A 14,149-nucleotide genomic window follows, 5' to 3' on the forward strand; every position below is an offset into this window, starting at 1 on the left:
ATTGCAACTGAAGTGAAACATTTACTGATGCTCCCCACTCTCATCACTGTTCCCGGGTGACATTCGACATCATTTTCAACGTCAGCGTATCCGAATCCTTAAGTAATCAGTCACATAGCGTTAGTTCAAGCCACGGAATAAAGGTAAGTTGTGCTAGCTTTTATAGTAGGGTTCGGGAGACGGGGCACCTTTAGCACATAATATTCGAATATCCTTATTGTGTTTCAAACAGTTAACAAGGGCCTATGAAAGTCTGTATATATATAATGGAACGCGAAAGCAGAATGAAAAGGTGTCCCATCTTTCCCAACCCTACTATACCACATTTTCTGCTCTTGTTCTCACCTTGACTCCACACAGTTTTTCCATTGACGGAAACACCCACGACCATTCCGGGTGCTCCGATTTCTGTCATTCTTTTGCGCAATAAACTTGAGCATTTAGAAATCGCAGATGCGAACTTTTCATTGCGAATAGAACCGTCATTATTTTGTTTCAACGACTGTTGCGGTTGTGTTCCGTACATATCACCCCAGGCGGCTACTGCAGAAAACAAGCTGCAAGACTTTCGTAATGTATTCATACTTCGTCTGTGGCTTTTCAGTTAAAACGATGGTCAGTGCACAATTATTTAGTAGTATATAGTACTGTGGGATAAAATTGGACACCTTTAACACATAATACCAAAATACTTTGATCGTGTTTTAAACAACTATAGCAACGATCTGAGGTAGTCGTAAGGATACTACAAATTACTCGCTTGCTAATCGAGTTTGCTGATCAACCAATGCATGCCCATACCTCAGAGATTGCAAGTTCAAGAGTAATGCGGGTTGTTTTGTTACAGACAGTTCCAAAAATATGGATGCCGTCATACAGCATGTACGACTTAAAGTTTATCGCTTTAGTGTCTGAAAGCAACAAAATCGCTGTTACTTTTAAATGGACTCGTGTAACTTACAGGGTTCGTCTGGCTATTGCGCGTTTGTGTTAAGGGTGGTTTGGTGCGGAACGCTGCTTTAACGGCCAATCGCGGGGCCTGACTGTTGTAGTCTGTTATAAGCTACTGAATACGAATCAACTATAAAAACATGTAATTTAATAAAAAATGATTAAAAAACGAAGGTCATTAAAATATACACTAAACTGTTACACCACATAAACGATAACTCGACACGACAACAACTCGATATACTGATGCTTTCACTCAACGATAAATCAGTTCGTTCACAGTCATAACCATTTCCCAACGACGCAATAAAACAACCTTTAGCCAATACAGCACACACGGATATATATATTATAGTTATCCAAATGACCTTAATGCATAAAAACTGAATATTAAACACCCGTATTGCGTAACTATTACATCTGGCGTAACTGTGTTTATGTTTAAGCGACACATCCTGCGTTTTTCCTGTCCATATAATTATACGGAGAAGATACAACATTCTGCCATTCTTTGTTGTCAATTATCTCTTCCGTGTTTTGTGTTTGCGCACATGTTTCATGCTATTGGGGGGGGGGGGGGGGGCGAATAATATTGGAGGGATTTATCGCGAGTTCACGTTCCGTAACCTCGCGACGACGCTATTGCCCCAACGCACACAGTATTCGACTCCATAAAGCAATTGCGCATCGATGTAAGACATTGTACGACATCGCAGTTTACGACATCTCAGAAAGAGCGGTATCGTGCTTACAAAACTAAGTGAGCCAGCAGGGTATTGGGTATTACAAGCCCCGTACTGCCTGACAGAAAAACATGAGCATAGCTCATTAAAGCGCTGCAGTTGCTTAGACAGAGGATAAACGCATACATGAGGTATTTCGGCATACGTTGACGCTGCAGCTGGGTATAGACCGTGTGCTGCTGAAAAGTAAATCTGTAAATCTTGGATCCAAATAGGTTGGGCACACATGCACTACACTATAAAAGCCCTCTTATTTTCTGTGTTATCAGGGCAGTAGCTCTCTTATACTCTTGCTGTCCTCGCGTTTGTCCCTAGCCTGATGCCGCTCGTTTGTTCCTCTAATAAACTGAGTTGTCGACCTACGTGTGCGAAATACCTCTTGTATGCGTTTATCCTCTGTGTACCAAAAATTAGTCTAAATAAATAGCAATGTAAATCGGCGCTGTGCTTAGAATGAGGTGTCCGTGATTAGAACGATTCCTTAAAAAGGAAAAAAAATAAAATATAATCGTCGGTAACTCGTAAGCGAAAACGAGGTATGCAACAGAATAAAGACAATTTTATTTAAAAACAAACGGCCACGCAGAGCACCATAAAAGTGTAGAATTAATTGCAAGAGTCGTGTTTCACTATTTCTTTAAATTAATAAAAGTTCCAAGCAAAATATCGAATAAAATAGCGCAACAGCTTAGCGGAGAAATTGTTGCGATATATTTCGAGCTAATGGAGTGAGATTGGCTTTACCGATGTTGGTTATAATAGCAACGGACATTCCTTGCATGGGGGCGTCTGAGCGTACACCATCAGACTTGTAATCTGCAGATGAAGGAGGACAGGAGTTTGGTAGATCGATCTTTGCATCAGGAAGAAGTAAGATGATGCTGGATGCTCCGACTGATCCTCCAGTATGCGCAACCTCCAACTGATGGTTCGGACAATTACCTCGCCCCTCCTGGTAAAAATTTATAGACTATTATTAAGAGTCTGGCGCTGTGACAAAGTGCGCCTGCTCCTAACCCAAAAGTAATAGGTTCAAGGCTCGTCGTTGCTACCATTCCGTTGGGCAAGACACAAGAAAAATAACATACATAAATGGGACGCAAAAATTTTAGGTCATTAATTGATGAAGTAAGCTACAGTGGATAATGGGTTTCCAGTTTAAAAAATGTAAACACCAATCTTCATTAAATTGAAAATACCCAAAAAGGGGAAAAAAATCTTGGTTATACAATAAAATTACCTGTCCTGGACAGACGTACCACCCCAAACCATATCGCATATATTCTGGATCTGAAGACATTTCTGAACGTTGTGGGACTGAAAAACTGCTCCATAACTTTTCAACCTAGTGGTCAAACAGAATAGGAGCATGTTAGTACAGAATTCTTACTGGGGAAAAATCGTAAGAAAGGTATCACGTACCGTGTCTTTCCTTAAAAACCCAGGCAGGTAATTGGTGTTCTTGACATTCTAAAAGTAAATTTGTTGAAATAATTAATTCTTTAAAAGTAAATAACAAAATTAAAATGACAAAATGATTATTTATCAGCAAAAATGACAAAATTATGATTGCATTTTGTCCAGGCAAACAGGACCAGAATGCAGCTTCAACTTTCTCGTCGTTCGAGTTTGTTGCGATCTTATTTATCGTCAGCAACAGTCTATGGAACTTCTTCGTTCACTTGGGTCAGGACGCTCGGTTCAAGTCAGCGCTGACCTCATGCGCTTGCTCAGCAGAAAAATGACAAAATTATGATTGCATTTTGTCCAGGCAAACAGCTACATACATAGCAGTACATCACAGCATCGGCAAACTTGAGAAGGTCACCAACTGTAGATAGGAAACCACCACCTGACCATTTATATGAGAGATCAACATACGGTGAGTTGAATAATCTGCCATCTTTTCTCTCATAATATCTGAAAAAGGCAAAAGCTATAAAATTTGAAAGGATGAGTGTCAACTGTCAACTGTTTATTATTACAAAATGGAAAAAAATCAAGGTGTCTTTTCTCACGCATTAAGTGCCTGCTAAGAGATTACTATGTGTGCAACTTTTCATTGTGGGCAGTTTTTGCATAGCTGACATTCGGACAGCCACAGTCTGGGTTTAAGCTATGACTGTTAAGTGTATTAAATCCTTAAGTCCATGATGATGACATTTAGCATTAAACCAAAGTACTTTCTTGGAATGTGATGAGCGCCCCAATCAGTGTGTCATGGCACTGCCAGCGGTTATTATAGTGAAGCAACAACTAAAAATGCAAAAACGTCCTGCAATGAAACATTACCTTGACCTGCCATAAATGATTGGATTATTCAAATCTGGTTTAGTATGCTTCATGCCAAGTGAATGGAAGGTGTCATTCATTAGTCGGAGAAATGTTTTGCCAGAAGCTTTTTCGAGCACAGCGCTTACTAATGTCCATGCATGCGAGGAGTAACCAAACTTATTTTCATCTGAAAAACAACATCAAATTATTATACAGATATGTAATTTTTAGGTCTTTGAGTACTGATATTGAGTGATATGTGTATGAAGTTCTCGTCGTCCATTTGTAGTGCAAATTGGTGTTAAACATAATTTGAAACAGGAATTACTGCAAATGCTTCAATTTTACTGTATTGGACCATTTCCATTGTCTACACACCTGGGTGATTTATAAGAGGGTCATCTTTAAATAGTTCTAATCCCTCTGTTACAGTGGTGTAATGCTTGGTTGAGTAGATTTCACTTTCATTTTCCTTTTTTGATTTATCATCTGGTACGTCCTCTTTGTTGTAGTGTCTTACTCCACCAACATGACACAACAAATGTTTCAGAGTTACTCTAACCTGAAGAACATGGAACATTAGGTAAAATCAAGCCACAACAAAAACAGTAAGGCCCTAAGTATAGGATTTGTTTGTACCTCCTTCCCTTTATATTTCATAGGTGGATAGTCGGGAAGATAATCATGAATTGGTTTATCAACATCAAGCTTTCCCTCCTCCCATAACTTTGCCATTGCAACTGAAGTGAAACATTTACTGATGCTCGCCACTCTCATCACTGTTCCCGGGTGACATTCGACATCATTTTCCACGTCAGAGTATCCGAATCCTAAACAATGTATAAATTTGGTAATGGCAAATTAAATACTCTTATAAAGCTAAAACTAAATTTTAACTGAAAATTATTAAACTGATCAAAATTAATATTTGGAAAAAAACGATTTCGATCTTATTCGGACCTTAATAACAATAACCTTGACTCCAGACTGTCCTCCCATTGATGGAGACGGCGACCACCATCCCAGGTGCTCCACATTCCTCCATTCTTCTTCTGATCATCTTAGAAGAATTAGCAATCGCCGTTGCAAAAATGCTGTTCTAAAGTTTGTGTGTTTATGCATACAAAGTGGTGGTGCCCCAACATACATTGTAGGTTGCCATTTACATCGCCCACAAATGCTTCAGACAAGTAACATCAAAAAGCTATGCAAAAGTGACATGTTAAGTTATATACCAATAATCGTATGTGGAACGGGTTGAATTGTAAGCAATTACAATATAAAAACAGCATAAGGCTTCTCTTGTTGATTATAAATGTAAATTTCAGTACTTACAGGATAACCATCTAAATTACGATGGATTTTTTCGTTTTTTTCATTTTCTTTGTGGACGATTGTTGCAGCCAAGAATGTGGTAGAAACGCGAAGGTTGAGCAATAATCTATTCATTTTAAAGTTGTAATTTTTTGCCACTATCGTTAAATGTCACAACGAAACATCAACGCGCATCAGAAAACAGCACCAAATCAAGCACAACGCTCTTAAAAGTGTAAACAAACCTTCTGAAGTCTGCGCTATTAGTGTCAACCTAATAAAGGAACCGTGTATCAAACTGCTACAACCCCATCGAGAAATATTTTTTTTATTATGACATGTTTAATTTTTAATATTTTAAAGCAGTGAACTGTTGTGTTTAGCGTACAAACAAGGTTATGTCATTAGCATCAGTTAGGTATCAAAAATTTAAGCGAGAAACTGGTTATAGCGGCGAAGGAGACGTTTACACAAACTCCCAGTTTGATAAACCAGTACCAAAAGTTCCGTGGAGAGCGATTGGAACCGCGACTGCTTTGTTTTGCATTGGAGTGGTCTTGATCGTGATCGGAGCTTTGCTATTATCGGGGGTCATTGATTCTGAATATAGGTACGTTCATTCTGTTTCTTTTGAAAACTATACAGTAATATTCTAAATGTTAGTATGTTTCATTCTTTTTTTAAACTTTACAGTAAAATTCTAAATATAGGTACAATAATTTTGTTTTAAAGCTACACGGTAAGGTTCCAAATATAGGTGTGTTCCTTCTGTTATTTTTTTTTAATACAGTAAAATAAGTGGTAATCCTTAATTTCTTTAGTGACCGAACTTGGCCGGTTCTTATACTTGGTTTCATCACTTTTCTACCTGGCGTTTATCAACTAAGAATTGCATATTGTGCTTGGAGAGGCTACGTCGGGTATTCATTTGACGATATTCCAGACTACCACGATTAAAAAAGGTGATATTACTGATATTCAAGTTGTTCTATTATGTATATTACTTGGATGCAACAGCCATGCTTTTAATTCACACTCTTCCCCACACTTTTTTCATAGCGTGTTTTAACAACTGTTGTTTTGTTGTTAATTTCTTTCTCTTTGTTATTTAAATAAAAAATCTTCTCTATGGTCTTACTTTTCAAAAAAGAAAGAAAAATTATGCCATTTTAAGTTTGTTCAGAGGTTAAGTTATAGCTGCTTAGGACTTATAATTGATCATTTATTTAAATCTGCATAATTCCATTTCCTGTAATTTAAAATAAAAATTGGTGCACAATTTCAAATAAATAATTTTCCACATTAATTATGTGTGGGAGTGTGGGTTAATAATCGTATTGCTTATGATGCCAAAAATAATGAAATATACTTTGTAGGAAATGGCTCGCGATCCCCAGTTTGTGATGCGATACATGGAAGAACTGGAGCAGCTGGCAGAGGATGTATTGAGTGACAAACAGCAGATTGTGGATCTTGATAAGAAGAGAAATTCCAACAGAGAAGCTCTTGCTGCACTTCATAAGAAGACAACAGCACCAGCATCTTCACAAAATAAAACATGGCTGAACTTTGGCGGTGTTTTCCTGAAGTTACCAAAAGTAAATTCCATGTTTATTTTGGGAATGTGTTCGAAATGATTTTGTGATCTTAGTTGGTATCTTTCTGTGTTCCTAATGCAAAGGCTAGTGGTTCTTAAACTGGGTTCTGATGGCTAATAATAAGTGGCCCATGGGGTTAGTGGTTTAAATAGGTATATGATGTGTTTTAGTATTTTTAATCATAAGCGGAATTTTAAAATGAAGGTGCCGGATTTGTCACTATGTTTAACAATGTCCAAGGAATTTTTTATCTTTTATGCCTATTACTTATACATCCTAAAAAGAGATAGAAACATTTAAAGATATAATATCTGTATCTTTTTTAGGATAAGCAAGTTACATTCAATTAATGTTCCGAGAAATTTAATGTGTATACATGTCACTGAAACACCCTAAATTAAGACAAAATATTTAATATAATATCTCAATCTATCTTTTTTCTATTAAATAGAAATCAGCCATTACGATGCTGCAATCAGACCAAGCTGAATTAGACAAAGAAATATCTCAGATTCGTGACAATCTTCATAACAAGGTGAACAAACTAAGGGACGCACAAGGTGAAAGTGATCTGCTTGGTTATGGCTTACATCCACTGTCTAAAGCTGAACTGAACAGAGTGATGCACTGATGTGTTTCACATAAAACATTGTATAACACTGCACAACGTATGTATGTGTAGGAAATCAAAAAAAAGTAACAGCAAGTGTAGGGCACCAATTAAATGTACATTTAATTTAAATCCTAAAATAATTAAGTTGTGTGGGTTAAATACATGCCACATATCGGAATAATTAGTTGCAAACAGTGGTACATAGCTTAAAGAAATTGCAACACTTTTATTTATACTTTTAACTGTAACCGCAGCAGAACATTCAATAATTGCTTTACACTGTGCAATTCATGTTATATATCATATAATAAACAAGCAAAAAGCACAACTTTTGAAGAGCAATCACCATTATGATGTACCACCATTGAGCAATTATGATGTACCACCATTGAAAGTGGGTGGGGGTGTAAGGTAGGTCTTGGCAAAGGATTCCAACTCTGCTGCCAACCAACCAGCCTTGTTACGAAGTGTTTTTGATTGAGTTTGTGCCTGTGTAAGATGATTGCAGCGGTGAAGTAAGTCTTCGGATTCCTGCTCGATTTCCTTTCGAACTTCTTCAATTTCACAACAGAGTCGTGAGAAAGTGCCAGAAAGTTCCTGCTGTACCTGTTGCCACAACAAGTTGAATGTAACTCCTTTAATTTTAGCAACTACTAGAAGTCCTTACCTGGTGAGAACAATTGGAACTTGTAAAACTGATGATTAAGTTGAGTTTATCCGTTGCATGTTCCACAAATTGTCTCTTCAATGCTTTTTCCTTTGCACGTGAGGACCATGTTATCCGTTCATAACCATACAAAGCAAAATATGACACAGCAGAGAAAGCAACCACTCTCCAACCTATTGACCTCCAAAACACATATGGAAGCATACCTGAAAAAATAAGAAAAAACATTGCAGATTATCAGAAAACTGCTATAACTTTCATGAAGAATGTTATCCACTACTTAATATTACAAACTTGATTTCAAAAATTAAGGTAAAAGTTTCAAAGAAAAGGTAAAAAAAACTGCGGCAGCTTATCAAAACAGTGTATACTTTTCATAAAGGATGTTATCCACTGATTATTATTACAGCCATTATTTTTTAAAAATTGGAGAAAAAGTTTCTGATTTTTAAACTAAAAGGAAAAGTTTGAACTTACCCAAGCAAACAACAAACACAGTGGAATGTGATTGAGTATACTGGAAGTAGCCCGATGCAAGCGACCACAGAAAATCTTGGGTAGCGACCTGGTGTGCTCTTCCTTCTTGATCGGCCACAGCATTACCTGAAATCATAAAGAAAATCAGGAAACTTTACTCTACCTCTGCTACCATGCATATTGTAATCAAGCTTTCAACATCTCTTCTGTTATGAAAAAAAATGTGGTGTATTTCAGACATTTTTCATTCCCTGATGAAGTCTTGCCGGATGGAGGACTAAACATCAGAAATAAACTACGTATTTTAAAACCAGATGAGCCGTTGAAAGATTATTAACCTATACCCCTTAGTTAAACTTGGGAAACAGATATGACACATAAATAATCTGGAATATTACTTACCACTGTTGGGTGTTGGTGGTATGGACACCACATCATTTGATATTCCACCAAATCTTGAACGACGAGCTTCTTTCGGGCCGACAAACCTGTAGGAATATACAACATAAGATATTCCTAAGAGAATTTTTTCTTTTGTTAGTATTTCGTACGTCTTGCTCAAACACATGCGCTCACAATCGAGCAGCGACAAGCCTTGAGCACATTACCTCTGGGTTAGAGGCAGGCGCCAGTCAAATATACAACAGTTTAAGCAAGGTAGATTTCTTTTCTCACTTCATTTTGGTTGGAATATTTTTGCAGTAGATTTCACTAACCTTGCGATAAGTTGTGAGAAACCGAGTGAGAATTTAAAATCAATATCTTCCTGGAAGTCGGAGCACAAACTTGTGCAATCAATATCATACGACATGTCAAAACTTGGCTGGATGGAATTGGATCTCATTAATTTAAACTTTGAAGCTGGTTCTTCTGAAAGAGGTGAAAACAAAAAAAAAATATTTAAAAGTGTGTGAAATATTTCTTTTGGAAAAAAAAAAGTTAAACTAAACAGAAACCAGTTTTAAACTTTTATTGTTACATAACGACTTTCAAGAACGAAAATTCTCCGAAAATTATTACCCACAAAGTTGCAGATATGGTAACTTGTAAGCGAGCAGGAGATGAGTAAAACAGAACACCAGTCGATGGCCCACTACATCAGGATAAATAAGTTAAAATAATTCATTTAACTCACCAGTATGAACAAAATCGACAGAACTTGAATCTCCATTATCTTGACTTCCATGTGGTGATGTCATCAATAGCGGTTGGATTGAATCGATCATAACATTGCGGTTTTTGTCGATTTGTTTCTGCAGAGCACCACTACAGCGAGCATGTAAGTTACGGCCCAAACCTGTGGCAAGTAATGTTAAACACACATTAGATACAATAAGGTGTAAGTAACATAAATATATTGGCTGTACAACAGTTTGTATTGATATATAAATGAAACCTATCTTGTCTGTTCGGTCACAATAACAGAGAACAGAAAAGTTTACAAAAGCGAAACGACGGGCAGTTACGATAAAACAACAGTTGGTAAATCACTCTTTTAAGACGGAAAAGAAAATTGTTTTGGATAAAAGGCCTGACTGTTACACTCTACATACAACACAATAAAAATTTCAATTAGAAGAAAACATACAATACCTTCTTCAATATGGCGGTATAACTCAGCTTTATAAACACGCAACACCATCGGGTTGGGGTGAAAAGGTCGCTGAAATTCATCCACGAGAAGCGGTAAGCGTCTTATCTCGTCGCTCATAGCAACTCGGACTTGTCGTTCTGCTTCATTGGCCAATGCAACAATGCCATCTTTTGATCGTTGGGTTACCAACTTCATCTGGTTGTCTGTAATATGAACCAATAGTTAATTTCTATCTTATTAACTTGATATTTTGTAATGTTTACTACTTCGACTTTTGTCAGATAACGGCAAAACTTAAAATGCACTACGTGTTTTATTATAGTGATATTGGGTAATGGGCCAACTGTGACCTAAATCTGAGGCCGTCTTGCAATAGGACCTCACCCATTCCCCTGATTGGTAGCAGACTGGAGGACATTACGAAAATTTATTTATTTTACAATGTTTGGCATGAAGTGAAACCACCATACCTATATATTCAAGTCTTTGTAGCAAGAACACTCTTCTGTCTCTGCATTCATTCATTAATTCTGTTGCTTTTGTCTGAAATAATCAATACTTCAATTAAAAATAAGCGTTTAAAATCAATAAAATATCACAGATGTGTATATACTCTATATCATAACATGTACATGAAAATAAAATTGGCATAGTACACTGCAGTTACCTAAACCTAACCATCCCTGTTTAAAAATAAAACAAGAAAAAACTTACATAAAGCCATTCAGCTTTAGAATGCAGTTGGTCAATTATCTTGCTTGCCCTTTGAGTGTGGTATTCAAACTTTGTTCGAGTTGCAGAGCGTGAAATGCATTCCTCAAACTCGCGTTCGAATCGCGCAAACTCCATCAGACGTACTTGGTGTCCATCAGCCATGTACACAGGACTATCAGCTTTTCCTGTGTTTTGAGTGTGTTTATATGAATAAGAGAATGAATGTAACTTGCTTTATCCTCACATGGCCGGAAAATGACAGTCGTTATAACCTGGTGCACTCTTTAATACACTCTATGCCAACCTTTGAGTTACCAAGTATGTTACTTTATTAGTGATTATAAATGTATTTCAAGCAGTGTTAACTGTGCAAAGTAGTACCTGGGACCTTTGGCATTCTGGATTGCAGTGTTTCTTTTGCTGAAACAAAGAAAACTCGGTCCTTTGCTTGTGACTTAGATATTACTTTCAGTTCATCGGCCAGAAACGAAATCCCTCTTTCCAAATGCTGCTGACGGACCTGATCATAAAATATTTTCATAAAAACGGCAAATTCACTGAATGGACATTATAATGAAAATATTCTAGTACCACATGACATAAATATCCAAACATTAAAGCCAACAACCATTACTGTTTACAATCTACATCATATGTTCAAATGAACACACCTGTTTTAAGTTATTACAATTCTATGTGAAATACACCACCCCACCTGCTCCATGAGTTCTGGTTCCGATGCAGATGCGTCCCATCTGTTGTTTAAGATAAAGATGTTTGGTTTGGACAATTTCTCATTAACCCGATGGAAAAACTTCTTTTCTGCTTGCATTAAAGTTGATTCAGCATTTGCAACAAGAATAAAAACATCGGCATCCAAGCAATATCTGAAAATCAATGCACTGTAAAAAATCATTCACTGGAAATATTTACATTTTTCAATTTTTGTTGCCTTCTTACTCTGTCTATATGGTCAATATTTTTTTTTTTTTTCTTTTCACAGGTTTTAACCCAAAAAAGGATTTATTTATATGTTATGTTGTACTTTAAACAATTGTTGGAAGACTTTCCATAAAAGCTAGACAGTAAACAAAATAGTCCACCACAGATAAGCCATCACTTGTTCAGGTTTAATTGATTAACAAACACAACACATTCCACACCACTGACATCTACAGCATGGCGATGACATGTGAGTTACAATAAACAGCTTCTACCACAGCAGGACAAGCACTAAACTTTACTATCTCAGATGGTTAATACAATAATGGGAGCATTTGTGAGCACATATCCATACATTTTATTACATATGATGCACAATTTAAGTTAACATCAGTTGATTGAAACCATGTACTACAAAATAGAAAATAATCACGAAGTTCAATTACTTATCAATCCATTGGTCAAGGTCATGGCTAACATCAATGCCAGGACTATCCACTAACACAACATCATCCTTTAGCAATGCACATTTGCTTTTTGGCCAGAACACCTGAGACAAATGCATATTTTGTATTGATTTTATTTTGCTAGATTAGTTGCATATCTTGTGTAAAATGTATTGTACAGGAAATACATTGCATATCATGTTACTGATCTACTGATGTAGACCAGTTTGTTTACTAAACAAAATAGTAAAAGCACAAACCTGTGCAGTTTACATAACTGAATGAATTGTTTAACCTAGCAAGATGACAAGGTACACACAATACACACACTACAGGATTATATACCATATAAGTAGTTACCTTTATTACTAAGTTACTAACCTGTATAAGACTATCAGGTGACATACTTTCTTCGCTCAAAGCATGACTGAGCTGCGTTACACTTTTAATACTTCGTTTCTCTTCTGAGCCATTGCACAATAAATAAGCACCCTCATCAGAGTCAGTAGATGTACTTCCTTCATCACTACAACCAGCAACTGACAAAAAGCAATTGGTAGTATGCCCAATACCAGTTGGAAGTATTCTGTCCCATAACATTGCATTCACAACAGAACTTTTGCCATTACTTGTTCGACCAAAGAAAACAACCTGCATAAAATACAGGAAAGTTAGCAAATAAATGAATCAATGCTTTATCTTTGCATCGCCAGAAAACGACCATCGTTATAACACGTATGTTCTGTTTCATATGCCCCGTGCCAGCTTATGAGTTACGTTGTATGTAACTTTGTATTGTTGGTAATTATTTTCCGGTATTTTTTTATTTCCATGCATGGGTATAATTCAGACAACCCATTAATGACCACTGGGTTAGAGCAATTGCCTATATAGTTTAAATAAGATGCAAGTGTTGTTTCTGTAGTTGTGTTTACCTTCATATGATTTCTGGTTAACATATCTTTTATTCCATTTATTTTCTCCAAGGCTGCAAGAACATCATCTTCTAGTTCCTGAAAAGAAACCGTAATTTTTAATGATTTCTAGTGGCTAATTTAAAAGAAACACAAATACAGTTTCTAAGCAGATGTCTTTTTCAAATAAATAATTTCTCAACCTCTTCAACAAATAAATTTTCATCACTGTATTAAGATGTAATTGGAAGGCAAATGTTTGTAAAAAAACACAATCTATACATCTGAGCCCAACAACCACTATACATTGTATGTAAAAATAGAGTTTTTATTAGCACATTTCTTTTTTGCAAACAAATATTTATTGACCTCTTCAATAATTATATTTTCATCACTGTTTCCAATATCATCAATGAATTCTCCAAACTCTTCAATGTAAGTCTGGATGTCAGAAAACAAAACATTGATTTTTTTCTTTGCATTCGTAAAGTGTTTTAAAGGAGATCCCATGTCCCCTGCTCCTGAATGTCGGTTCATCCTCATGGCAGTGTAACCTGACACGGTAAGTTATCCGGGTTTTTCTCAATTGATTAATGTAAAGCAGTTTGCCCACATTTTATCATTAAATTTAAGGGTGTAAACGATATCCGTGGATCTGAAATAAAAACAGCTTTACAAACCTATCACGATCTACCTTATTACTATTAACACATGCTTAGATAATATTAGCATTAGACGAACAGACAACTCTACAAACAAAACTGCACAACCTGCATTGAAATTCTTACCAAACAAACACAGCATGATAAAAAAGTTAAGAAAAAAATCTAATATTTTTCAACATAGAAATCTAACATTAATCTATTTAAAATGCAATATCTTTATATTCTGTTTCGGTAATA

At 36.3% G+C, this 14,149-nt stretch overlaps 4 protein-coding genes and 1 long non-coding RNA gene across 7 annotated transcripts in view; 2 read left to right on the forward strand and 3 right to left on the reverse strand.

Moving 5' to 3' along the window:
- Positions 1 to 3,442, forward strand: part of LOC100181044 — a 9,705-nt gene extending 6,263 nt beyond the window's left edge. Inside the window, exon 4 of the mRNA XM_026840734.1 lies at positions 3,287 to 3,442. Within this exon, the coding sequence (XP_026696535.1) occupies positions 3,287 to 3,439 (153 nt within the window). The 3' untranslated portion in view covers positions 3,440 to 3,442. The remainder of the gene's footprint in view (positions 1 to 3,286) is intronic.
- On the reverse strand, positions 7 to 1,260 carry LOC113475808. The gene is made up of 3 exons (XR_003397585.1): positions 802 to 1,260; positions 346 to 543; positions 7 to 97 (listed from the first exon to the last, which is right to left on the reverse strand). It is a non-coding gene; the product is annotated as an uncharacterized LOC113475808 (long non-coding RNA).
- On the reverse strand, positions 2,236 to 5,746 carry LOC100185711 (serine beta-lactamase-like protein LACTB, mitochondrial). 3 transcript variants are annotated; one of them, XM_002131816.4, is made up of 9 exons: positions 5,304 to 5,746; positions 4,944 to 5,067; positions 4,608 to 4,798; positions 4,347 to 4,530; positions 3,987 to 4,155; positions 3,482 to 3,614; positions 3,117 to 3,164; positions 2,935 to 3,039; positions 2,236 to 2,646 (listed from the first exon to the last, which is right to left on the reverse strand). In XM_002131816.4, exons 1-9 carry the CDS (start codon positions 5,415 to 5,417, stop codon positions 2,383 to 2,385), a joined length of 1,332 nt encoding a protein of 443 aa, XP_002131852.1. In that variant the 5' UTR covers positions 5,418 to 5,746; the 3' UTR covers positions 2,236 to 2,382. The 3 variants fall into 3 exon arrangements, with proteins under 3 accessions (XP_002131852.1, XP_009857727.1, XP_026696537.1); XM_009859425.3 differs by having other exon boundaries at positions 4,929 to 5,067; XM_026840736.1 differs by lacking the exon at positions 3,117 to 3,164 and having other exon boundaries at positions 5,304 to 5,487.
- Positions 5,747 to 5,857: 111 nt separating this feature from the next.
- LOC100183348 (p53 and DNA damage-regulated protein 1-like) lies at positions 5,858 to 7,818 on the forward strand. The gene is made up of 4 exons (XM_002131824.4): positions 5,858 to 5,892; positions 6,104 to 6,244; positions 6,659 to 6,880; positions 7,332 to 7,818. The coding sequence occupies exons 3-4, from the start codon at positions 6,662 to 6,664 to the stop codon at positions 7,509 to 7,511; spliced, it is 399 nt and encodes a 132-aa protein (XP_002131860.1). The 5' UTR covers positions 5,858 to 5,892; positions 6,104 to 6,244; positions 6,659 to 6,661; the 3' UTR covers positions 7,512 to 7,818.
- LOC100186475 (mitofusin-2) lies at positions 7,512 to 13,901 on the reverse strand. The gene is made up of 15 exons (XM_002126816.5): positions 13,617 to 13,901; positions 13,269 to 13,346; positions 12,715 to 12,984; positions 12,334 to 12,437; positions 11,661 to 11,832; positions 11,327 to 11,465; positions 10,946 to 11,130; positions 10,702 to 10,774; positions 10,231 to 10,434; positions 9,773 to 9,934; positions 9,354 to 9,507; positions 9,040 to 9,125; positions 8,638 to 8,763; positions 8,161 to 8,366; positions 7,512 to 8,099 (listed from the first exon to the last, which is right to left on the reverse strand). The coding sequence occupies exons 1-15, from the start codon at positions 13,788 to 13,790 to the stop codon at positions 7,866 to 7,868; spliced, it is 2,367 nt and encodes a 788-aa protein (XP_002126852.1). The 5' UTR covers positions 13,791 to 13,901; the 3' UTR covers positions 7,512 to 7,865.
- Between the last annotated feature and the right edge of the window lie 248 nt (positions 13,902 to 14,149).

This window comes from Ciona intestinalis, chromosome 2 (genome assembly GCF_000224145.3).
Source record: "Ciona intestinalis chromosome 2, KH, whole genome shotgun sequence".
NCBI lineage: Eukaryota > Metazoa > Chordata > Ascidiacea > Phlebobranchia > Cionidae > Ciona > Ciona intestinalis.